At 37.7% G+C, this 26,613-nt stretch overlaps 1 protein-coding gene across 4 annotated transcripts in view; it reads left to right on the top strand.

The window, feature by feature from the left end:
* The window catches only part of LOC114453917 (dipeptidyl aminopeptidase-like protein 6), a 312,385-nt gene that overhangs the window by 65,598 nt on the left and 220,174 nt on the right, over positions 1–26,613 (top strand). The window contains exon 1 of one of the 4 annotated variants that reach the window (XM_028433925.1): positions 19,817–20,260. The exons of the other annotated variants lie outside the window; for them this stretch is intronic. Within the exon in view, the coding sequence (XP_028289726.1) occupies positions 20,084–20,260 (177 nt within the window). The 5' untranslated portion in view covers positions 19,817–20,083. Of the gene's footprint in view, positions 1–19,816; positions 20,261–26,613 lie in introns of those variants that run through there. 4 annotated transcript variants of the gene reach the window in all.

Raw genomic sequence — 26,613 nt, 5'->3', positions numbered from 1 at the left:
GACTGTAATAATTGTGAAAAGAGAGCTATAGTGAGTATGGAGTAGCAATTTAGCATAGCGTAGTTTGTTCCACTTCTTTGCTGCATAACAACTAAAAGCTGTGAGCTCTGGGCTCCACTATCTGACCTGTGTGCATAGATCTGAGAGACCTGCTGGGTTCATACCTGACCAACATCTCACTGATGGATTCTGAACCAAACCAATTTGCAGATTTATACACCAGCAGCAGAACTTTAAAGTCTATTCTGAGGCTGACTGAGAGCCAGCATAAAGACTAAAGTGCTCTGATCTCTTTGTCTGAAGCAGCTTGAGTTAGTGTGATGAACATGAAAGCAAAAGTACAAGTCCTTTCAAAATAACACTCTAAAGGGCTCTGTGTAGAGAAAACTACCATTTTTTTAAAATATATTTCTAAGGCTTTTATCTGTTTTGCACAAGTTTCTGACAGCCTAACTTTTCCCTCCTGCGTTTAGTTTTGCATCAGACTTCTATTAAATCCAATTATCAGTCCAGCAGGCCTCTTTACTCAAGGCGCGGCCGAGCAGATGCAGGAAACCGCGTCAGCAGGTAGCGTTTGACATTGCTGCAGGAAATCACATTTGCCCGTCTGCTCCTGCTGTCATTTACCTTGAGACGCCGTATGACGAGCCTTTACATTATTAAGTGTGGTGCGAACGCTGCTCCATCTGTCATCACATCGGCTTCTCCTGCCCGTACAAGCCGATTGGCTCGGCTTCTCATCAATCTTAGACTTCTGAGTTGGCCTGGCCGTGCGGATCAATGCCTGGGCCGAAGAGTGCTCCTGACCTTGGAATCTTCCTGTCAATTCATATCTGGAATGAATAGATGAGTGTTTAGGAGGGCTGTAACTATTCCACACAAAGCATTTTCCTCAGTCAATCCCTGTCTCTTCCCAATATGCCATGAAATTAACTACGCGCTGGCTAAGCAGGCTTTTCTGCCTCCAATTTCACTTCAGACAAACGGAGGCTAATGGGAGAGGGACTTTGGGTTAATGCCTTTTTCTGGTTAAACCACCCGTTCATCTGATTGACGCGAACCTTGTTTGTTAGTGTCATAGAATTGCTTTGCCCTGCTGCGTCAGGCAGAACCCCGTTTAAAAGGCAATCGCTCTAAAAGAGGAACTCCTCCACTTGGGGAAAGATGAGAGCAATGAGGAGTTTGGTTAATCCTTCTGCAAGCTGTCTCATTAAATTAATATTTGTCATGGTTCTCCCTTTTGTTGCTTAATAGAGGATTAATCTTCCGTCGAGGGCAGAAAACTGAAGCTCGTTTCATTTTTCTATTGACCTTTGAAACCAGTGTATGAAAAACCCTTGAGGATTACATTCTTCAGCCTCTCAATTATACTATTAAAACTATGCACTAGAGTTCAAATGGAGAGTTAATGGCCACATCTGTATCCAGTGAAACGGGTTCATGACCAGAATATAAACCAGTCACCTACTGGTGATGATAGTTCTCTACAAACGTAGAAAACAAAACACGAAAATGAAGAGTTGCTAACTTGGTACCATTTTAAGCGGGGTACACATAAAGATAATCAGGCTATTTTTGTCCCGACAAAAGATGGAAAACACTAGATTATTTAATGTTTTTATAAGATTATCCTACTAGATTATCCTGTGGTCTGAGTTGTGTTAAAAGTTAATTTATCCTGATGATCAGCTCTGAAATGGGTTGTTGTTAAACTTGTTTTACCATCAAAACTCCTCGTATATTATTCGATTATATTTTTTTTCCCCAGACTTTACAGAGTTGGAGCTCAGACTTTAGGTGGTGTTCCAAGGCACTTTTTCAAGTAGGAGATCGGAAAACTTTGAGTTCTGAGTTGCTTGGAAGGCAGTATTAGATTGTGTTAGCACGTAAAATTTCTGACTTGGAAAAGATCAGTGGTTAGTTCTGTGTGTTGAGATTATCGAAACACACACACACACACACACACCCCGTACGATCCAATCTGTTAAATATTTTTTACCTTTGTGTGGGTCTGTAACAGATAAAAAAAAAAATAATCTGTTACGGTTCCTAAAGCCGTGGCCTCTGACCTTTTGTGTGTGATGGATTATTATATTCGACCAAGATTCTGTAGTTTGCGTTGATTGTGGATGGATTTGTGGGGGCTTAGTAGTGCAGGTTTCCGCCTCTCCATGTGGTTGTGTGGCCCCATCTTTAAAAATAGCATTACGTTTAGTAATTTTCTAGTTAGATACAGTTTGGTAAACTCTTGTCGATATAAATTAGTCAGTTGCTAAATAGATTAAAACCTTCCGCTATCGTGCCAGATGTTCTGCATACATTAACTAAGGAAAGTGTAGTAAACACCCATTAAAACTGTAAAAAACAAGCCCAGAGAGTGTTTTCCTTTTTCTTTTCTTTTTTTTGCAGTTAATCAATACCCATCAAGTTTTTTTCCAAAGGAAATAAAGCTGGAATAATGTGACCCAATTCTGAATGGTGAGCGTCGTCTACAACGAAGGAATTAGAAACGCTAAAAGGTGAAGCTTTTTAAAGATCAGTTATTAAGATATTAGAAGAAGAGTTTTTTACATGACAACTTGATATTTAACTAAATTGTGACGTATTACAGCGTAGCTTGCAAGAAGGATTCTGAAGACCCTAAAATAAGTTTAATACAAGTTTTTCCACTGAAATCCTCACAACTGCAGAAATTAAGTCTTTGAATAAAAAAATAAAATGAAAGTGTATAGTCGAGCTGAGCTGCTTTGTGTTTTTAACTCTGTAGAGTGTTGAATGTGGTTTTTGCTGCTCTACATTGTGATGCTACCCACTGTTTGAGAATGGTGTCACTCTTTTGAAGTGTCAGTCAACGCATTAAAAATGAATCGTATCTGTCAGCGCGCAACATCATTTCCTCTTTAAAGTCTGTGTTCTAACTCTGTTATCCAACCTGCTTCAGAAATAACTGAGATGACCCACGAGAGAGAGAGTCTACTTTTTCATCTTTAATTCAAAAACCAACAGCACAAAACGCCATCCTGGACATTTTTAAAAGATCTACCCGATATTTTACGACTACTTATAACCTGTGGCATCTTTACATTCTGTTTGGGCCTTGGATTATCGGCAGGTAAAGCGATTAATAAAAATTCCTCAATATCACTGCATCGACTTAGCCAGACAATGGTTTTATTATGAGCAATGGGGGTAATTTAACTTTGGAGCATGTGGGTGTTTAAGAAAGGCCCATCACTTACCTAAATAGCAGCGAGTCATACACCAAATGTCAAGTTAATAACTAAGTTTATGATACAGAAACATCCATTATTCAACAGGATGACTTTTCAGGCCCATTACTGCTCCTTTAATATGGATGTGGTGGGAACGTTGTGTCAGTAGCAAATGTTCATCTGTTCATTATTTCTCAGAAAGCTTAAATAGCAGCAGTACCAGCTCTGACCAGAGGGGCAGTGTAGGTTTTTAAAATAGTGTCTGTTTCGTTGTGTTTTTTTTTTTTTTTTTTTTTTTCCGTTTAGGGCTGCACAATTTATCAAATTTTAAATGTGATCACTATTTTGGTTGCCACAATTAAATTAACCTGATATAATATATACATTTAAAATACTGGCTCTGTAATAATGCATTTATTCCGTTAGCCTTTGGTATATTTTTAATTCTTAGGTTGATTTTTTTTAAATGATTTATATAATTATTTTTTAAAGCTTCATTTTGCACTGTAAACTGTACACATTGTTTAAAAACTTTTCTGTTTCATGTTTAAAAAGCTAAACTTTTTCCCAACATGATGAATAATTGATTATAATTGTGATTACAATATTGATCAGAATAATCTTGATTATCATTTTGGCCACAATCGTGCAGCCCTAGTTCTTGCTTAGTGTTTTTAAAAACCTTTTTAGTCATATTGTATGTTTTTTGCATTTTTTTTTTTGTTTGTTTTTGTTGTATATTTGTGGTATTTGTTTCTATTTTACCAGTGGGTGCATAAAATTAGACTGAGGGTGTGAAGTTGATAATATCTGATCTGTAGCATCATTTTTCACCTGCACACGAATGTCAGTTGGTGTGTGGAACTAAATGTTAAAATAGAATACATGGCATTTTACTGCAGCTGTCTGCACATTGTTTTGTGTTTTTCTTCTGTTCTTATACAGTCTGCAGCCTGGTTTTCATATGACTCCATCCAGCCTCCTACTGCTAGACAATATGTTGGAATTGCCTTCAGTGCTTCTTCAGACCTCAGGGAGTTCTTTCATTTTGTCCTTTTACCTTTTCTGCTCATCTGGGAGGAATGAAAGACTCTGTGGCCACTAATGACTTTTATCGGTCGCGGTGAAAAAGCATCTTCTGATCCTTCTAATATTCAACCACAAAGACTAAATCTGAAGCTTTTGTTTGATACTCGCGTCAAGCAAAGGTGTAATTTGTCTTGTTTTTGCCATATTGCAGCAAGTATTACTTGTACACGCAGATGCAAAACCAAACTCTACCATCTGAAGAGTCTGTAATCCAAAATGTCAATATTTCTAGTCTTCTGCAAGAGTCGACGGACCAGAAATTGAGCTTGATTTATTTTTTAGTTATTCCCAGACTTGATAACCATAAATTAATCTGTTCATTTTCACTTTTTAAATGACTTTTGAACAGTTTAACTTCACACAGTGGAGGTCATTGATGTTCAGTGAACTCCAGGCTAGAAAAAAAACTGTTTGAATTGATTGGAGCGTTTCTGGTAACAAAGGAAGGGATATAGTCAGCGACACGAGATGAACCATGACTCTGAAATAGGTAGAGACTTAGAGTTTACATTACAAAATTACTTTAATTCAGTTTCAGAGTTTACATATTCTCTCTCCCTTTAGATGTCTTTACTAATAAACTTCCTGAAATAAGGCTAATCAAGCTAAATGCTATTATTGATTTTATATTTATAAGCTTCAAAAGGCTTACGGAAGATGGGAGGGTTACCATGAAATCGTGTGAGATTTTGTTGTGAGAAATTTCACATTTTGTGAGGAGAAAATACTATGGAATTGTGTGATATGGTCCCAAAACATGGAAGTGAGGGTTAAGGTAGTACGAAATTCCACACATCTATGTGCAAAATTAGACATATTCTTCAAATTTTCTACACTTCTTGCTAGACTTTCAGTCATCCGTTTTCCAGGGAAAAATACTACATAAATGTGACCAAATCATGCATGCGAGTAGGGATGTAACGATTAATCGTTAGGCAGTTAAAAATCGATTCATTGGTGTCACAGTTCACATCGATTCTCTGAAAATTTAATCGCAGTACTTTCTTTAAACAGCAGAGGGCGCTATATATTTATCTTTCTCTTGTCCAAATGCTGATGCGGTGGGCGGAATCTGCTACTACTTTCTTTCTGGCCGCCGTCTACTCGTAAACATGTTCATAAATGATTCCTTACCCTTTTAGCACCGAAAGAATATCTGTAATATTACGTGAATATCTGTAAAAGTCACGTTTTTCTATTAGCTCTGTCTGCTAGCGCATAGCATCTCTTCTTCACTGCACAGAATACCTGCATCCCAACCAACCACTGGATTACCAGCGCCTTCTGCTGGTTCAAACAAATATCTGACGTAAATAGAGTGCAGACTGAACCATAATTGAAATTAATAGGCTTCTTCATTTGTATTATTCCTTTTATTTATTTCATTCAAGATTTATTTTTAGTTAAATTGCATTGTTTTGAATAGTTTATCAAAGGATTCTTTTGACAATGAAAAATAAAAGGAAAATAGTATCGTATAAAGGAATATTTTTCAATCATCATTTGTCGACAGTCCCATTTTGTAAAATAAATCGTGAGAGAATCATATCGTGAATCGAATCGTATCGGGAGTTGAGTGAATCGTTGCATCCCTACATGTGAGGTATTTCCGTGTCATATTAAGACCTATTTTTTTTTATACTTTTCTTTGAAAAACTAAAAAAAAGCCCTGTTTGGATATTTTTTTCTGTTTCTGTTTTCATGTCCAAACTGGCCAATTCAATACACTGTTTTAATTCCATTTAACCTGTTTTATAAATGCACCATAATAATCATTTGGAAACGATAAAGCGTTGTTACATTTGGTTTTTAAATCATGGGGTGAATCAGAAAGTAATGCGACTCAATAAAAAAGCGTTTTGTGAGTTTGTAATCAAACAGTACTGACCATATTGTGCAGAGCCTATTCGACTTTGACTGAATCTGACCAAGCTTTCTACTTTTGAGTGCTTCATTTGTTCTTGGCTGCGGTCTGTCCTCCATAAAATGCTTTACCGGACTGAAAGCGGAGTCTCATACAGAATTTAAAACAGGGAAATGCCTTTGGAGCGGCTTGCTGTGTTGGCGGCTGCCCAGGAGCAGTTGTGAAAATGCTATCAGGAGAGAAAAAGTTAGATTGGTGCATTCTTGTAAAACCAACAACAGGACACTGGCTGTTTGAAGCTGGCTGGTATTAGCGCGTTTTTCTATTATAGCCACATAAAAAGCCTCTCTGTATTATTTTCATGCTTGTTTCTGTCACAGTAAAACTAAAGTGGCTTGCTCATCTGCCAATCCTGCAGCCAGTTTGTTGTTACAGGCGCTCATCTTTAAAGTTTGGAGACCTCGACTCGTATCATAAAAAAAAGAAGCTTTCCAGAGCTTGTTTTATGACTGGAGTTTGATCTCTGTCCCATTTACTCACTGGTGTGTCTTACTGAGCTGTCTCTTTAAACGCTACATAAATTCACATTAGCAATATCAACAGCACAGGGCCGAGTATACAGAGAGGCGTGTCTAACTCATAGATCCAATATGCCCGACCTCCAAGGATGCAAACTTCAGTAAAAATGTATTTCAAGGCAAAGCTGGCGTCCTGGCACGCTCGGTTTCCATCTGCTGCCGTCGTCCCTTTGTTTTCTTCTTTTCTATTTTCTATCTAAACGTCTCTTTGCTCACCTGCCAAACAAACAAACACACACACACACCTACACAAAGCAACAATGACGATGTCTCTTAGGAGTGTTTAATGTCTGACCCTGCCAAATGGCTCATGTTTGCAAAATGAATAAAAATGGCTACTTATAGGGTAAAAAAGTGGGGATGAAGGGAGGGAGAGATGACTTGGCTCAGATTAAATCCTCAGTGTGAGTGGAGTCAATGAGAAAGATGGAGAGGCAGGGTGTGTGTGTCACACACTGCCACAGCGAAAGGAGTCATTTCCAAAGAGTCCGTCCTGCTGAATGAATCGCCGCACATCGGTCCGGCTCCTCGTCCCGGTGTGACTGATTGGCTGGTGTTGAAGTGAGCTCGGGGAGGGGGTTTCTTTCAATCTCTCCACTTACTCAGTCTTACACTGGCCACTTGTGTGGAGGACTTTTTCTGTGTTGAAGGAAAAGGAGAGGCGAGCGTTTGGAGGAGCTTTCCTACGGCATTTGAGTCATGTCGATGCTCATCGCCACACAGCAGATCCATACCACCACCTCCAAAATGGTAAGGCTGGCTACTGCAGAGCCACAGGGAGTCCTGCATTTTCTTTATTCACACAATTAGGCCCAGGTGGATTATTGGATCTCTTTAGATTTGACTAATGATGCTGAATCTGTCATAGGTCATTATTTACTAGTTGATGTAAACCTGTATCCCCAGGATTCAATCTTTCTTAACTCAGTAATTTGCCTAAAGGATTGTCTCATCCTAGACCTTTGTCCACACATGGTGTCAGGAGTCACTTTGTTGTTGTTGTGAGGGGGGGGTTTAAACATAGTTTGAATTTTGATTCCGTAGCAACTGAATGATTGACACAATGAAGGTTTGAGCCTGAGGAAAGGAGGTCTGAAAAGAACACTTGCATCCTTCATATCACAGTAATGGAGGTGCTGGTAATTAGCTGTGAATGGTAGCATCAGAGGGTGCAATAGGGTGCACACAGTAGCCATGCACGGTTTGCTACGAAGGCAAACGACACTTTGCACACGGCTTGGAGAAACTGGAGCTGATGTTGAACCAAAGTGATCTGACTGAGGTGTGTTTACTGCAGGTCGATTCTATTTTTCTTTTTGCTCATATCTATTTTTTTCATGTTTACGTGGACAGTACAATTCCATTTTTTTCATATCTGACCCTTGCGATTTTCATATGGGGATATAAATTCAATATACGTATCTGATATTTTGCAATGCAACTGCTGAATGAACGGCCAGGTCGCATTCTATCCGAACTTTAAGTCATCAAAATGCGATAACTTTATATTTCTGCGTCCCAGACTGAGCGGCCAGGGAGGGTGGTGGGGCCTGGTGGAGGACAGAGTAAAAAGTAAATGGTGGAGGGAGAGTGAGTCTTAAAATTACGAAAATGTTATTTTATTATCAGTGCCACACACACGCGGAGACGACATGCCTCCATATTTACTTCCGTCAAGGCCTGCGCATGCGGGTCACTTCAGGGTCCCATTCTGTTCATACTCCAAAATGATAGATGTATTTGATGTGTAATATGAACGAGCACACAAGAAAATGGATTTTTCAAGAATGTCCACATTAAGCATGAAGACCTGCAATAGCCTGAGGTGTGTTCTGTCTTTAGTCTGAAAAACACACCTTTCTTCTTCCGTTACCTGCATCTTAGTGATTACTCAGTTCAGTTCTGAATGAGTTTAGATGTGGTCTTTACCTTTGACTGAAAATGAAATAGTCCTGTGCCAGCTGTAGCTTACCTCCACCAGTAGCACTGTAATGCAGTGCTCTACAACCTTTTTTTAATGCCATGGACCACTTTCATCCCACCTGAGTATTCCACAGGCTGAGGGTTGCAGGTTGCAAACACTGTTTATGCCCCCCGTCCGCCCTCTGAATGCGCTTGGGCTGCAGAAATGAATGAATATATTTTTAAAATAATATTCTTTTTAAGGATCAATACTGGTCCGCAGCCCCGTAGATACACAGTACCACTGTAATGTGAATAAATTGTGGTTTTAAACACCACTAGGGGGTGCTGATGTAACCAAAATGCATGTCAAAATAACTAACCCTAAAAGTAAACTACCAATGAAACATTTATGAAACACGCAGTGAGGTGTCAACAAGTAAAAAGAACATTTAACCAGCTAAACCTTCATATTCACATGCAGTCATGATAATCAAAGCTGCTTTTTCATCACAGCACATTGAAAATGAATGCAGAGCTTGAGTGTGTTTTCAGTCACAGGATAACATGATCGCTACTCAAACTGCAACACGTAACACGAGATTATCAACAAAATATCAGTAAACCGTTTGTTACACTTTTCTGATGAAAAATAACATGTAAAAGTGTAATATTGTCCCAAAACATGCATTAGAGGTATTTCCATTACATGTTGAGGTCAGAGTTTAAGTAAAAAATAGAGGAGAATAGAAATAGTTCAAATTGCCTTTTCTGTTTGATGATCACAGGAAATCAGTGGTTCTATAGATACTTATAAAAAGCATATGTCACAGATTTAGCATGTTCAGAGGTTGGGGACCGGGGGTAAATGCCAAGACTAAAGAAAATGGATTTTAAGACTGACTATAATACTTGTGAGTTTTTTTAAGTTTCTTATTTTAACTACCTGTCTTATAAGACACGTGAACCAAATTTGATGCTTAGCTTTTGAAGCCCTTGTTTTCATGTCCTCCAGGTGATCAAACACATCAATTATCTGTGATAAATCCAACCATTCATCAGATTCTGTGTGAACAGTGAGATTAGATAACTAAGCTGTCAGTCAACAGTGAAGCAGGAAAACTCTGAAATCCACCATCAGTTTTCTCTTGTTGTGTGTTGAAGTGAAAGATAAAAATGTTTTTTCAGAATGATCACATGACCAGATGAAGTTGGAATTGCAACATTTCTTCATTCTTTAGATGCTCCTTTGAACCTTTTTCACCTTCAAACATGCACCACCGCTGCCTCGGAGCCTCGTCCAGATGGATAACTGCTGGTTTGAATCCCTCACTCACATTTCTTCACGCGGCCAGCATCAGTGGCTCCCAGCAGTGACGTCCTGGGAGTCTGGGTCTAATCCCTCATTCCCCACAGCTCCAGGTCAGCCCTTTGATATGAGGCAGGGCAGAGGATTCTCACCCCGGGCTGATCTGAAGCTTTTTTCATGTGCCACACTTTAATACAGAGCTCTCCTTTTTTCTGCTCCCTCTCATCATCCACTCCATGTGAAAATGTCTCATTTCACAGCTAATGTGTTTCATTCCAATCACCCTGTTAGAGCTAAATCGTCCTCAGCTCATCCACTTCTATCGTTCCTCACTTTGACTCGAGGAATGCGTGCAGTGTGAATGTGCAGCCGAGAGCACCGACGTCTTATGGGAGGCACTTTTTGGGGGGTTAGTAGCAAATTAGTTCTGTGAGGATGGCGCATATATTGCACAACAAGTGAGATTCGCTATTGATTCCCTTTGGAACGACCGCACAGATGATTGAGTGCAGCTCACAGGTGCGGCCCAAATGGGAATAAGCAATTTTTCTGTGGGGACATTTGTCTCTGCTGCCGCTCGTCTGTGGCATTTACGCCTTCGTCTCTCCCAAAACCAATCAATAAATACTTTAAATCCATTATTTTTCCTCTCAAATGCTCTATATATATATTTATGTTTGCGTGTTTTAATGATTCACAAAGCGTTTTCACTTATAAAGCCGGAATACAAAGCCAAAGCAGCGGCTGAATGGAAAATGACTAATGTCAAATTGAGCGCATTGATCGTTTGTTGGTGCTAATGGAGGCCGTGGCTGATGCATTATGGGTAACTCGTCTGGCCTGGAGTCAGAATTGTGACTGAAATCCTAGAGTTGAACGAATGAATAACTCATCACGTACAGACAGCAGCTGGTTATGGCTGTTAAAATGAAATGTTCTCACCATGTTTGTGTGTAAACGCCACGCCTGGCTCCTCGCCACCCTCTCGCTCTGCTGTTTGCTCCGTTTATTTATTTCCCTCCTCGAGGCTCAGTTTTCCCACCTCTGTGTCCTCGATGCGACCCATGGAAAGCAAAGCAAGACAAACAATAGAGGGTGAACCTAGGCACATGATTCTGACTGTTGAAACTGTTCTTTGATAAAGAAAACTGAAATAAACACAATGAGCAGCTGCCTAAAGACACAAAGAGGAGGCCTTAAATATACAAAGTTTAAACACTTATAACTGCATTTTGGATATAGATTAGAAAGTCAATTTATTGTGAGGACTACGCAAAATATTTCTAATTATTTTTTGGTATCCAAAGTAAAATAATCAGTGTAATTTAGTAACGATATAGGCGATATAGAAAATGACAATATTGCCTATATAGAGTTATATCTATTTTTTTTTTACTTGTTTTGATTTATACAACCACACAGTACACTACAAATCACATCATACAACTTTTTAATATTTTTAATAAAGTACAAACAGTGTTTTGTACAATTTCTCCATATTTCTGAGATATATATTTGATAGCTTATTTTGTATTAAACTACTCGCTGCTTTCGTTACTTCTACAAAACAGCTTGGAAAGCTCAGTTAGATGGATTTCTGAACATGTCCTAACCCAAAACTCACTCACACGTGCTGTCCCTTTGAGAAGAGAAAGCCAAAAGTGGCACACATTGTGCAGCAGTTTTATAATGAATGTGTCTGTGTGGCATTTTTAATCAGCAAAATAAACCAACAATTGTCTTTTTGATTAGACTTTATGGAGTTAAAATGATCAAGATTTACATTGTATATCTCTGTACAATAGTGTAGTGATAGAAAATTAGTGCCTAAAAGTCAGTTTTTCGTTCTTAAAAATTGTCACGTGACTTTTCCACTCACTTTCCACCTTACAGATCCACACACAAATCCTATTTTGACACAGTTTTGTCACTTTCGGTGTTCTCAAACAAAAGTTAAACACTTTAAACTGCATATTAGATACAGCTTAGATACTCTGAGTATGATTTAGGAGCAGCTGCTTGGTTTCTCTGTTGCTGAGCCACCCAGACTTTCCTACTGGTCCCTGAGCGAACAGTGAGGAGGGAGGTTCACTCAGTGGGATCCAGGTCAGCAGAGAGGCTCTCAGGTAACTGCATTGCGTTTTCTTTCCTTTGTCCTCCCCTCCAGCCTTGTATCCACAAAACGACCTCCGATGCTGCCAGTTGTTTTTTTTTTCCACTCTCCCACCACCCTACCATTGTCCCTTCAAATTTCCCCAGGATTTCTTTATCTCGTTCTATTTCAAAGAGGATTATCTCTTATTTTGCTGCGCTTTGTCACATAAAAAAATCATAAAACTGGAATAGCATAAAAAAGCTTGTTAAAACTTTATCCTCCTTCTTCTTTTTTCTCATCTTTCCCCTCCTTGATGGTGGAAAGAGGACACCGTCCTGGTGTTAAAATCATTACAAATCACTTTCAATCTGGCTCGACATCACGACGTAGAGATGCCACAGACCAAATGATGATGGCAGCGGTGGGATTGAACCCCCGCCCTGTGTTGGAGGAGCCTGATGAGTGTTCTCAGGGAGAAATGTGACAAGTGTGTATAAATTCATGAGCTCCCCTCACCTCTGCATATACGGTCCTGCTGTGAACACACTACTCTAGTCCCAGCTTCCACACGGGGGTCACACTTTGTCCCAAGAGTCTTTGAAAAGTTTGCTTCACCTTTTATCAGTTCACTGCTCATTTAGCTCCACTGGGATTGAAGAAGAGGAAAATCTAACATTCATTTATCCTTCCTGACTCTGGATGATTGAGCTTATTGTTTTACTACCTCGTCCCTCAGCAGGGGTGGAGCAGCCATTTTAAAAGTAGGGTGTTCTAAGGGTAGGGCAGCCATCGACTCCCAATTTCGTTTATAAAATGAATTTACTAAAACCATGATAAAGCTTTTATTAAGTCAGTCATACTCAACACGTGGCCCTTTGTCTTAATTTTAATTATTATTGCCCAAGAAAACTTTAAAAGGGGAAACTTTTTAATCTATTTCTTTGACCATTTTGCAACTTTTTTTGTCCCATTTTTGCCCCTTTTCCCAAAAATTTGACACTTTTTCCAAAAAATATCCCTTTTTCCAAAAAAATATCCCTTTTTCCTAATTTTTTTCCAATTTTGTAATTTTTTTTTACACTTTTATCCAATTTTAATTGATTATTTAACCATTTTTTGCCACTTTTCATTCAAATAAGTTAACTTTTGCACATTAAATAACACTTCTTTTTTCCTCTACATTTGGCCTTTTTTTGTTCTATATTTTTGCTCTTTTTCACTATAGTTTGCCACATTTTGCTGATTTAAGCTACCCTTTTGCCATTACGTACCACCTGTTTCCTTTTTTTGCCAATTTTTTTTTTGCCATTCTTGACTGCTTTTGGCCATTTAGTCACTATTCACTCTTCTTGCCACATTATTGCCAGTTTTGGACCATTTTTTGACATCCGTTACTAATTTTTTGTCACTTTACGTACACTTTACTCATCGCTGTTAACTCTTTGTTTACCTTCTTTGTCAAATGGCTGGCTGTGATTTGCTTGATCACCATTCAATCAATCTAACTGGACCAATACATTCTCAACAATGAATCTTTGTAAAAAGTGAGGGGGATTCATTTTTCATTTTTATGAAAGTGAGTGTCCCCCATGGGTGAGACGTGCCTGCCCATCGTCCCTGATTGCACAAAGGTGTTACGTTCTATAGCAAGATGTCAATCAATCAAAAACATGGATGTAGTGCTCTATAACTCAGATCTATGTGCTTCATATAAAACCATACATTCTGATCCATGGTCTGATCCTGGAGAGCAGCTGTTCTGCTTGTTTTGATGCTACCCTGGATGTGAAGGGTGTAACTCATTGCATAGACAGTAACTCTGTAGGACTGGACTTGAGCACCCCTTCTGTAAAATACATAAGAACCAGAAAGCTTTTAAACAACATGACAGTGCTTTTATTTTGAAAAAATCCCTTTAACAAGTACATGATCCTCTTTGATCATTTTAATTACCGTGGGTTCTTGTTTCTAACATATAGATTATAGATCTTTAATGGGCCTTTATTTGGAAACTTGAGTGCACTTTAAATGAAATCTTACACTATGTGTTGTGGATCATCTAGTGATCATGTTCTCCTGTGACTGAAAATGAATGCAGCGTTTTAATGTGTTGTTGAACAAGTGGTTCAGATTATTAATTATGACTTAGAGCTGGACGTTATACCAGTTAATACCAAATACCGGTGTATATTTTTGTTATGGTAAACAGTAGCGCTCTGGTGTTAGTTGTAGTGTAAATCATACGTGTAAATGGAAAAGAAAGACACAATTGAAAGCTCTGAAACTGCATGTGTCTGCGTGCGCATGCCTCTGCTCCAGGAGAACAACACTCACGGACATGGAGGCACGGTTAGCTTAGCATGTCGGCAGTAATACACAAAAAAAAGAGAGCAAAGGATCGCAATTTGTAATTCCTATAATGCAGAAATGAGTCCTCTTATTCACCATAAGAAAGCACCACACCACTGAGTATGCAGCATTTAAAGCTAGAAATCAAGCTAACACTAAAGCTAAGCTAGCGCAGCAAAGAGCCATTGGGCTGCTGTTGCAAACTTGTATTACTACGAGTGTGGAATTATCTGTGAAACAGTTAGAATTTTGAAAAATACCCTGATATAAATTTTTGGTCATATCGCCCAGCCCTATTATGACTGTATTCAGATATGAAAAAAGGCTCTGGTGCAAAGCCAGGTTTATCTGTCGGTGTATTGGCTGAACTTATGATCATTTTACCTGGTGACAAGTCACTGCAGAAGAGTCTACTTGGTGTTGGGTGTAAAACATGCAGCCTCACACAATTCTAGATCCTCTGCACAGAGTTGCTGATACTGATGCATCATGGGATCCAATGAGTTTGCATGTTCTCTGTATGTTCACTACCCTAAAGCAGGCACTTTCCCACAATGCCCTGCAGGACGTTAGAGCTCTGAGTCCATTTAGACGGCTGTGTTGTAGAATGCTGGTAATGTCTGAATTGATTTATGCTGAGGCTCATTTGGCAGCAGGCCAGAGGCGTTTTTATTCTGCTCATGTGTTTAAAGCACACCCTGAGCTAATCAAATAAATATAAAACACTTTAAAAACTCATCAGACTTTCCTAACACTGCTGCACCGATAATCTGGCTGTGTTTTTAATTACGTAAAACTACCGTCTTGCCTCACTCGGGTTGGCAAGTCTCAGAAAAATAAATAAGAGACATCCATTTAGAGAATTCCCGTACTAGTGCAATGACAATATTGTGATATTTAAAAAGTATTCAACATTTACTTAAACACACCTTATAATACACGGATTGTCAATTAACATCACCCTGAAATAATGAAACACACACACGAGCCAACCAGAGGAAATAAATTCAGCTTCAACACTAACTAGATGAACCCCTCAGAGTATTACTGTTACAATGAACTGTATTAATAATGACTAACAGTAGGGGGTGCTGTGTTCACCGTTCAAAAGGTTTGAATTGGAAAATTTCAATTTAATTTTGCCTATTAATCAATAACTGTGAAACCGTTTGGAATACCAGATGATAGTCTCTACTCTCCTTTATGTTACTATTGTGCTCTTATCCATCCTTATTTGTCTTACTGTGTTGAGGCAGGACCAAATAACATAATGAATAGTTACATTATTATAAAAGTCAACTGTAATTTTACTGAATGTATGAAAAAAAAAACTTTTTTAAAGACAGTTTTTTTAAGAAAATAGTAAGAAAATAAACAAATAAGTGGAAATTAATAAGAAACAGGGATATAAAATCAACCTTTGCAATTCTGCTGTTAAAGGTCTGACCCACTGAAAATGTGTGTTTGACACAACTCTGGACCCAGACATCATTATTGCAGCGTTTTTCAACCTTGGGGTCGTGATCCCATGTTGGGTCGCCTGGAATTTAAATGGGCTCTCCTGAAATGTCTCGTAATTAAATAAAAATATATTCTTTAGATTTAAAACACAATCTATTCTATACTTTCAAACCTTTCTCAAACATGAATCTAGTTAAAATAAAATGCAGTATAAAAATATCTGAGCAGGAGCAACTTATCAGTCACTAATACTTGCTGCTCTATATTTGTAACACAATAAAACAAATCGAGAAGAAAAAAGGGATCGCAAGGAATTTTTTAGATCAAAATGGGATCATGATAAAAAAAAAATACAGAGTTTAGTAGTTAAATAAAAAGCTAGTTGCTGTAAGGTCAGAAAACCTGCTGACTTTTTCTCTTAAATCGAGTAATGCTGTTATTTGCCGTCTTTCCTTCACCCTGGTGTGTGTTTCTGTGCTTTGTCTCCAGTGCTGTTACCAAACAAAGCAAAAGTTGTTTTAAAAGCTGTGAGTTGAATTACCGTAATGACATCATATTGATTGTATAGTAGTATAGTGATGGAAAAGTCAGTTTTTCATTGTTGTTGGAGTGTTTTTTGGACTAAAAGGAGTGTTTTGTAATTTAAAAAAATCATCACTTGACATTTGGCACCCACTGTGCAGATAAACACACAAATATTCTGTTTTGTACTTGTTATTTTTTCTACTTCTGAGTTTGTTTGTGAATTATTGGTCGTGAGTAAAACATGTTTTTGTGTGTCTGTGAGGTTTTGGCCCGAGTTTAACGCCATATATTTGATCTATTTAATTAAAACAGTCATTTCCAGTATTTTATCAGTCTGATGTCTGTTGGTTTATATTATGAATGTGAATATTTATACAGATTTTATTACATTTAAATGTCAGTGTGTGTTCTTTACTTTGATCCTGTTTCTCCTTCATCTATCTACTCTTTACATTTATTAATTATCTTTCATTTGTGTTGACCATATTGCCCCGCATGCTTTGTTTGCTGTTCTGAAGCCTGTTTTAAGCTAGCATCCACACAAACCTGCAAAAGCCTGCAGACGGTTGTTACTTTCTGCCCCAGTCGCGCTGCAGCTGCTTCCACACCTTCACTTTATGATGGAGGGAAGGATTTAAAGACTGCAGCCCTCCGGAGTCGTCTCAGTCCACAGGGGGAGACGTGTGGCCCCATCAGCACAGCTTTGGCACAGCGGCATGAAATGAGAAACTATCCATCACAAATCAGCGCCGCTGGTCAGCAGAATGGAAAGCTCCAGAAAATACGATCTCAGGAGGGTGCTCTTAGTTTCTGAATGAAATCAAGTTTGTTACATTGAGTGTTTACACAGTTTTCAGACTTCTGGGATTCGTCTCATTCTGATTTAACTGGAATACACAAATATTCAATGTGGACCTCATACTGAATATGTGCAGCCCTCTAAACTAATCTACTAAAAATTGTAATGAAAGAAAAATCTACATATGCAGCAGTAATTTAAATATCGGTTTAAGAAACGTCACTAAAGTAGTTTTCTTTATTAAAGATGTTATTTTGTAAAAAAAAAAAAATAACATTCGGGGAAAAAAAAGAAACTCAAAACTACAAAAAACTTAGTTAAAAACAAAATTAGTTAAAAACATACAAAATGACACAAAACAAAAAACACACAAATTAACAACAGAAGTCCACAAAAAGAAACAAAACCACACATTGAATATTAAAACACACAAAATAACAAAAGCACAAAAATTAAAATTCCACAAAATGAAAACAAACACACAAATTTACTAATACAAATTAAAAACAGAAACACCAATGACGAACACACAAAATCACAAAAAAATCCACAAAACACCCAAAAATACTGACAAAAACACAAAAAAAAAAAACTAAAATGACTCAGAAATACACAAAACGGAAACAAAACAAAAACACAAAATGGTAAATGAATGACAATGGTCTTTATTTTAAATCCTGATGTTATTTTATTAGAGGCTCTGACTGAATTTAGATACAGGGTTAGGATTAATCTTGCTTAGGGGCCGCTGCTGGGAACCACTCTGGCGTCTCTCTTTGGGGGTCACACTGTGCATCTTTGCTCCCATGCAGCATCATGTGACTCACTACAATTGATGATCCATTGATCGCACAGCTTTGAACGTTTGATAATCTGAGCAAACAGGAAGTGGTTATTGTGGGTACACTTCCTGAGATGGAAGCACAAAGCTGGGTCTCTGCTGCTCACACACAGCAGCTTTATTCTGACAGATGGTTTGTTCTTTAGATGAAATAATGAGGATTTAGGCTGTCTTTGCTTTTCTCTCTCACTACTAAACAGGATCTGGCACTTTTTTTTTTCCTCCTCTTGTTGTCTTTTATCAGATGTTCTAATATTTTGGCTGATTGAAGGTACTTAATGGAGTTTTGAATGAGTTACGCTTTCTGCTTCTAACACTGATATCCCAGCATGCAGCAGCTCGCTTTCTGAATGACTTAATCTGATCAAAAATCTGATTCTGGATCTGTTATGTATAAAATATCTGGTTCTGAGCAGGAACTGCATTAAAAACCAGGAGATGTGACATCAGGCCGGCTAAAAGTACAGCAAAGAAAATCACATACGGATACTTTTTGACAGCTTTGACAGTGAAATCCAGGTTTCTCTCGACTCACTCGGTTTATTTGAGCCTTCAGGATGAGGAGTGATGGATTGGTTCTTATTTTGAAGGTATTGTCTGTCAAATATCTTTACACTTCCATATTCTCTGGATTTGACACCGTTGTTTATCACTTGTGTTAGTAAATGAATCATTTCAGGGCTTTTGTCTGTTAGGGAGGAAAAAAAACATCACTTTATCCGATTGTTTGGAACAGTTTGTGAAAGTTTTGTCCACAAAGTCGACATGTACAAAGATTAAAAGTGTTGGAAGAAACTAAGGCTGCACAAATAATTTAATTTTAATCGTGATCACGATTAAATTAACCTGTTCGTTGGCTATATTTACATTTAAAACATGGGCTCTGCACTCCGTAATAGTTTATTTATTCATTTAGTTTTTGGCACATTTTAAATTCTTATATTATTTTTTTAATTATGTTTTTAGTATAATTGTTATTTAAAGCTTAATTTTGCACTGTAAACAGGACGCATATTGTTTGTTTAAAAGTAGTGTAATAAAAACAGGTTTTTTTTCTTAAATGATAAATAAGTGTGATTAGAATGGGGATTACAATCTTAATCAAAATAATCATGCTTATCGTTTTGGCCATAATCGTGCACCCCTAGAGGAAACCCGGATCTCTTTATTTTGGACAAATGCATCTAAAAGCATTATTAATGAGGATGCACTTGCAGTATGTTTAGTGGTAATTTGTTACCACTAAATTAGAATCAGAATAGTTTTAGTGCCAAGTAGCTTTTAAAACAATACAAGGGATGTGACTTGGTGGATGGTGCGAAAAAACAAAAACATACAAACCTAAAACACTATTTTATTATTATTATTATTATTATTATTATTAATAATAATAATAATAATAAAGGATGGATATGAACATACAGTATATACAACCCCATCTTTGGAATAGGAGAACAAATGTGTTGTAAAACCCAATACATACTTTTTTAAATGAATTGCTATAAAAAATAAAATAAAAATGTGTTTTTAGATTTGGATACTACATGATCTGAAACAAGATCATTAAAAATGTTTTTTCATTTTTTAACATATCACTGAAATGTTATAATTTTATAGACACATAATTGACAGATTTTACATTGTACAGTTTAGTTATGAGTTTAAAAACAATCAGAGAATGATGTAAAGCGGATGTTAACTTCTCCCTGTCTGTCTGCCACACGGGGGCGCTCTTGCTCTCCGTGTGAAACCATGTAGAGCTGAATGAAGGCAAACATGGGGGAAACTAGAACATATACAGTGGTAGTGGAGCTCGGATTATGTGCAAAGTCATGATAATTTCCTGTGATGTTCATCCCTCCAGCGTGCCGTGCGCGCTCCGGAAAAGCGTCCGGGTTTAGTGCGAGCTACAGCGGACACTGAGAGGACGGAGGACCGGGACATCCTCCTTCTCCGTGGATCTCATTTCTCTCTCTCTCTGCCTGAACTCCAGCATCATTTATTCAAACTTTAACTTTTAGATAAATTATTCCCCGCTTACGTGATTTAACTGTGCGTCATGGCGTCGCTGTATCTGAGGTTTGCCGGTAAGATCAACACCAATGAAAGCTTCCCGAACCCTCCGGAGGAAAGCCACCTGCTCGGCCCGGGCGTGGAGGGAGAGAGGCCGGCTCAGAGCGACAGATCCCGGCTAGAGCTGCAGCGGCGGCCCCGGCAGAGCTGCGAGGACGAGAAGGTCAGAACCTCCTTCATATTTTAGTTAAGTCTTCATACATTACGTTAATTAAACATGATTAATGTTTAATCGCTGGTTAGGTGAAGTTGTCCAACTTGTGCGTCATTGTCTCTATTGGTCGGCGCACATGCCAATAATAAGTGACGCATATATGTTACGTCTCCGGATGTTCCGCGCTCATGTTCCGCTCCAGAAGCAGATTGAAGATGTTAATCTGCATCAGACACATTCATATATTTCACACAAAGGTCGCCTTTACGTCTAAAATTGCTGACCACGTGCTGTGCTCTCTCACAGTGACGCACGCACGCACTTCTCGGGTTTGTTAGAATACATGTTTGTTTAGTCTCAGATTACTTGTTTGTTTTAGTCTCAGATTACTTGTTTGTTTTAGTCTCAGATTACTTGTTTGTTTAGTCTCAGATTACATGTTTGTTTAGTCTCAGATTGGTTGTTTGTTTGGTCTGAGATTACTTGTTTGTTTAGTCTCAGATTGGTTGTTTGTTTGGTCTCTGATTACATGTTTGTTTTAGTCTCAGATTACATGTTTGTTTTAGTCTCAGATTACTTGTTTGTTTAGTCTCAGATTACATGTTTTAGTCTCAGATTAGTTGTTTGTTTAGTCTCAGATTGGTTGTTTGTTTGGTTTCAGATTGGTTGTTTGTTTGGTCTCAGATTACATGTTTGTTTGGTCTCAGATTACATGTTTGTTTAGTCTCAGATTACTTGTTTGTTTAGTCTCAGATTACTTGTTTGTTTTAGTCTCAGATTACTTGTTTGTTTAGTCTCAGATTACTTGTTTATTTAGTCTCAGATTACATGTTTGTTTGGTCTCAGATTAGTTGTTTGTTTAGTCTCAGATTAGTTGTTTGTTTGGTCTCAGATTACATGTTTGTTTGGTCTCAGATTACATGTTTGTTTGGTCTCAGATTAGGCAAGGCAAGGCAAATTTATTTGTATAGCGCATTTCATCTCAAGGCAACTCAATGTGCTTTACATGATAAAACATTCAATTGTTTAAAATCAATAAGAACATTTAAAATCATCAGTAAAATCAATTAAAATCATCAGTAAAATCATCATTACATCAACATGACAAAAAATCTCTCTCAATCATATGCAGTAGAGAAAAAAAGTGCCTTTAACTTTGATTTAAAAATGTTCACATTGGATGCTGACTTCAGCTCTGCTGGAAGTTTGTTCCACTTCTTTGCAGCATAACAACTAAAAGCAGCATCACCATGTTTACTGTGAGCTCTGGGCTCCACTATCTGATCTGTGTCCATAGATCTGAGAGACCTGCTGGGTTCATACCTGTACATACATGTTTGTTTGGTCTCAGATTAGTTAGTTGTTTGTTTGGTCTCAGATTACATGTTTGTTTAGTCTCAGATTACTTGTTTATTTAGTCTCAGATTACTTGTTTTAGTCTCAGATTACTTGTTTTAGTCTCAGATTAGTTGTTTGTTTGGTGTCTGATTAGTTGTTTGTTTAGTCTCAGATTAGTTGTTTAGTCTACATGTTTAACAGTTTACTTCTTGAAAACACCAAACTACCCCCTGGCTGTTTGAAGCACGTTTCTAAAGTCCAAATGTTGTCAGATAATGAGAAACAGGAGGATGGGGCAGTGGTGCTATCCATGGTGCTGAAAACATAAACGAGACGTGCCGGGGCTGAAAGTCTGTTTAAGTCTATATGTTCCTACACTTTCTCTTGTTTGTCTTTTTTGATTTGTGTTAAATTTTTTATACAAGTTATAAATGACACGTATAAGGTGTTGCCAAATCAGAGGGCATTATGTTTTAGTCCAATTTATGGCTAATGTTTGTCATTGTTAATTTTTTTTTTGGATACCATGGCATTTTTTGGCTTTTTTAACATTTCATTATATATCATGCCCAGCATATAGCATACAATTTGGATATACATATCATACCTAGCAACAAGTTCCATTTTTTTTTCTTAATTGTCAAAAACAAAATACAATTAATATACCCTCATTAATATTATCTCTCAATGTTTTCTAAAACTGCAGAGAAGTTTAAATGTCATTAACACTTTATTTTCCACTATGATAGTTTTAATGTACTAAAAATATTCTGCAGACAACATTTATGCTTATAGTAAACTTTAAATAAGGTTGTCATATAAATAAAGTATAGTTGTTCTTTTCCTGTAAAATGTAGGTAGTAAGATGAACTGCTATTTAAGAGGATGGATGTTGGTGGAGCTTGCTTTAAATGCTTTTTAAGGTTTTTGTGCATGTGTGTAGTCGGGATATTTATGATATTTATTCAAAACATGATGCATAAAGTTTTGATGGAAATCTTTAAAAAGCATCAAAGACCGACATCTAGAGCAAAATGTGAAGGGAACATTAAGCCGATTTATAACCCATTCCATGAATAAAACTTTATTAAGTCATGTCAGAAATTTCTTTTATATCAAACTTTAGTCTCAAATGCATATATATTTTATTATGTTGTCATTCATAATGCCTTTGTCTGCTTTGACTAATTTCCTTTTTGCTATTTTTGAAAGTTTAATTTCAAACCAAGTCATTGTGCGCTTCTTAAAAGCATGTGACTCACAATCACATTTGCCAAAGTCTGAGGTGTGATTTAGACCTATTTGATTTCTGACATGGGATATTTCACAGTGATTTAGGCATGTGTCACCCTTTCAAAATGCCTAAACTCTCAGTACACTTTTGGGTTTTTTAGTCATACATGACCATTATGTAATCATAAGTCATCAGTGCATTATTTCATTACGCTTGCACTGATCAGTATTTGTTGACAAAGTAACAGAGTAGTTAAGAAATACTCATTGGTGTCAACATACAATCATTTTTTTATTTTTCTCAAAATGACAAAAAAGTGTCTCAAAACACTTTTGTTATGGAAATGGCGATGTGGGCAACTATCATCTTACTGCATGCCTTCCAGCTGAATGAGGAAGACACCTTAAAACAGGAAATCTACGTTACCATGGCAACCATCAGATGCATTTAACCTCATCATACCAGTGTGAGTGGCATGAATGTTGCACTGAATAAAGTATAAGATATGTGTGAGACCTCTGCAGGGTGCATCTTGTGTACCTCCCAGTGTTGGATGGCATTGTCCCCGTCCTCTGTGACCTTAAACTGGATGGTTTGTTTTTCTTCTGCTGTTTCCATTCAGATCACTTGAAGAGTGGCAGTAGTAACGTTTTTTTTGGCTGCGGTGGTTGAGGCGACACAGTCAGGTGCAGCAGATAAAACAGTGGTTGAAGTGTGCATGAATATAACATGAGGTGGATCCATCGACTGGTGGTCCTGTCTTTGTGTTTTTGGTGCAGAGAACCCCAACATGATCTGAAATCAATACAAACATTGATGTGGAGTCTGTATCCATCAGCCTGAGAGCACAGTGGGGACTCTGCAGGACACTGATTGTTCCACCACAAAGATTCAATCCTTTTTTTTTTTTTGGTCCCGTGTCATCATAGTAAATGTTGTTTCATACTTACTCTACCTCTATTCTCTAAACTTTAATGTCGATCCACGTGCTGGCGTCGCTCCAGCTGTGTGACCTTAATGAGTGTGTGTGTGTGTGACATTTTCCTCACACTGTGTGGTTGAAAGCTAGAGCCCACTGGGATGAAGAGCTCATCCAGTGGCTTAGCTTCCCCGCAGAGCTCCCACAAACCCCTGATCTGCCTCTTCAAAACTTCATCCACCTCTCCAATGTTGACACGGTGCTTCTGTACAGCTAACGCTATTATGCCAGCTCAGCTGTGGCTGGTGGAGCAGAATGGATGGATCAGGACAGGCTGCAGGGGTGCACCCACACATTACTGTATGGGGCGGGATTACTTTCTTTATTCAAACAGGTAAACAAATGCATAAAATCTACAAAGTGCTCAGGCTTAAAGTAAAGCGACAACTTGTCTAGTCCCATCCACTCTACTGTTGCTTTTCTGTTTTTTCTTAATTAAATAAGAGCATACTGTATGTGGGAAAACAAAACAAAAGAAAATGTATCAGAAAAAAAAGACACATTGCTCATTTCTTTCATTTTTCTCATGTATCCATTCAGAATGTGGTTTGTAAAAATTGGTTCTTTGCTTCTCATTTTTTGCTACAAATGTTCCGTAATAGAAAAGCATACTGTGCTTTTATTCTGAAAGGGACTTCTTTATGCAAATTTGATTAAATGTTACACTTTAAAAAAAAAAAACAACAAAAAAAACACATCGGCTACTTTTTTAAAAATAACTTCATCTTTTAAAAATGCACCTTTTGTTTATTTTAATTATTTCCTCATGCAGTATTCAGTTGTGGATCAGAACCAATATAGTACCGTCAATTTACTTTATCGACATTATTGTTTATTAATGGACAGAAACTGACTGTGAATGAGCCAACATAATTTTGTAATCATAATTAAGAAACAAGTGCAGTAAAACTCATAAATCATCATTTACAATATAGTGGCAAGAAATGTCCCAGCATTAAAAACAATTTCTCATTTCCCCCTCACATAAATGTGTTTTAGACGATTCATCCAAAGCTGAATAAAATATAAGACTTTTAGCCTGAAATACACGTAATATTCTTGTGGGCGTCGCCATTTGAAATTTCAGCCAATTAGTGTTCATGTATCATGTCATCACATCAGGATTACTTTATAAAAAAGCGTTTCAATCCAATGTTTTGATTCTTAGTTTCATGTCCTCCAGTTTATGGGACGTTATGGGGTAATTTCACCATTTTCTCAACCCGATACAATACTGACACATGGATTTGGGTATTTACCAGATTACCAATATTTCTACCACACACATACACAAAGATAAAACTATTGGGCAAACTAAAATTAATTAGAAGACTGTTTGTATTCTCCTTTCTGCTCATTCCAACAAATGTTAATATCTGACATTAGAAATATTTGAAAATGACAAGAAAAAGAAGCATTATTCGGATAAATATTGCAGAGTTTTCACATTTGAATCAAACGAAACATAAATCACCATCTCCCACACAATTCAAAACATTTGCATCCAATGGGTATCGGTTCAAGTTTAGCGAGTACGAGTATATTAGCGCAGTATCGGTATCGGTGTATTCCTAGTTTTGGGGGGACTGGTAATTGTGATTGATTGGTGTGTTTAATATATCTGTTGGTGGTGGGTGAGTTGACTCATGTATACAAATAAAAGTTTAGTCATATACTTGATACTTCCAAAACTCCCCGATTGCACATAACTAAGCAAATCACACCTCATAGCAGCCTTTTTTTTTTTTTTGCTATTTACTGCCACCTACTGACATGGAGAGGTATTGAAAAAACCGTAAACAAAGTTTGAAGACACTGACGACCTTTCAGAGCAAAAATAACGTCACACCTTGGCTAAGTTTGGGCATTCAGATTCAGTGCAGCTCTAAAATCCCCTTTATTGGATTGAAAACCTTGATGCTGCAACTTTTTTAATCTGTGCCAACGGAATGATCCATCTCCAATCACGTTTAGTCAGATTGTGGGATTTTCTAGTTGTGTAACAGGTTGTAAATCAGCGTTTGTGCGGACAGACAATGCTCTTAATGGCACTTTGTTGGCATGAACGCCATCGTTGGCTAAATCCCGTTGTCGATCCCTTTGAAGGAGATCTGTGTGAAATCCTCTCTGAAGCTACTCATTAAATTTCCATCCAGCTTACATAGCACATTCTGATTAAAGACAGTCTGCTAAAGAGCCTTTTTAATAGAGTAAACATTTAGTTTACTTTCTAATTGTGTGCTGCCATCTAACGTTTTTTTTTTTTGCTCCAGTTTAAAGCTTTAAAGTCGGTGATTTACTGTAAAGCCTTTTTTCTTCCCACTTGACAATTTTTGGTCCTCAGCAGCTTAATTTTCAAGGCAGGGATACATGCAGACCTGCATTTCATCCTCAGTAATTATCTATTTACTCCAATGGCCCTTATAAGAGCATCACAATGGACAAAAAGCTAAATTAGATTCATACTTTTACCACCTGAGCGTCGTCCGTGCTGGATGATGTGGTGTTTCTCGGCTTCCTGTTTTTCCATCGCCATAACGAGGTTTTCGGACTCAGAAACAGACATCAAGTCCACAGAGATGTTAATGTGTTTTTCTTATCTACTCTACTCACTTGTTTTGTCTCCTAATGGCTTTGCGCCTGCACTTTGCATTAAGCAGGGTGATTAGGAAGTGAAGAACAAATCTACACACACACACACACGGCCTTTTTCTTTTTTGTCTCAGTCAAAGTCTGGCATGAATGCACACAGACGCATTTTTCTAGGTTAGGATTATGAATAGTGCAAACCCTGAAGTGCTCTTTAATAAA

The sequence above is a fragment of the Gouania willdenowi genome, chromosome 20 (genome assembly GCF_900634775.1).
Source record: "Gouania willdenowi chromosome 20, fGouWil2.1, whole genome shotgun sequence".
Classification (NCBI taxonomy): domain Eukaryota; kingdom Metazoa; phylum Chordata; class Actinopteri; order Blenniiformes; family Gobiesocidae; genus Gouania; species Gouania willdenowi.
This window is presented reverse-complemented; position numbering and strand designations above follow the sequence as displayed.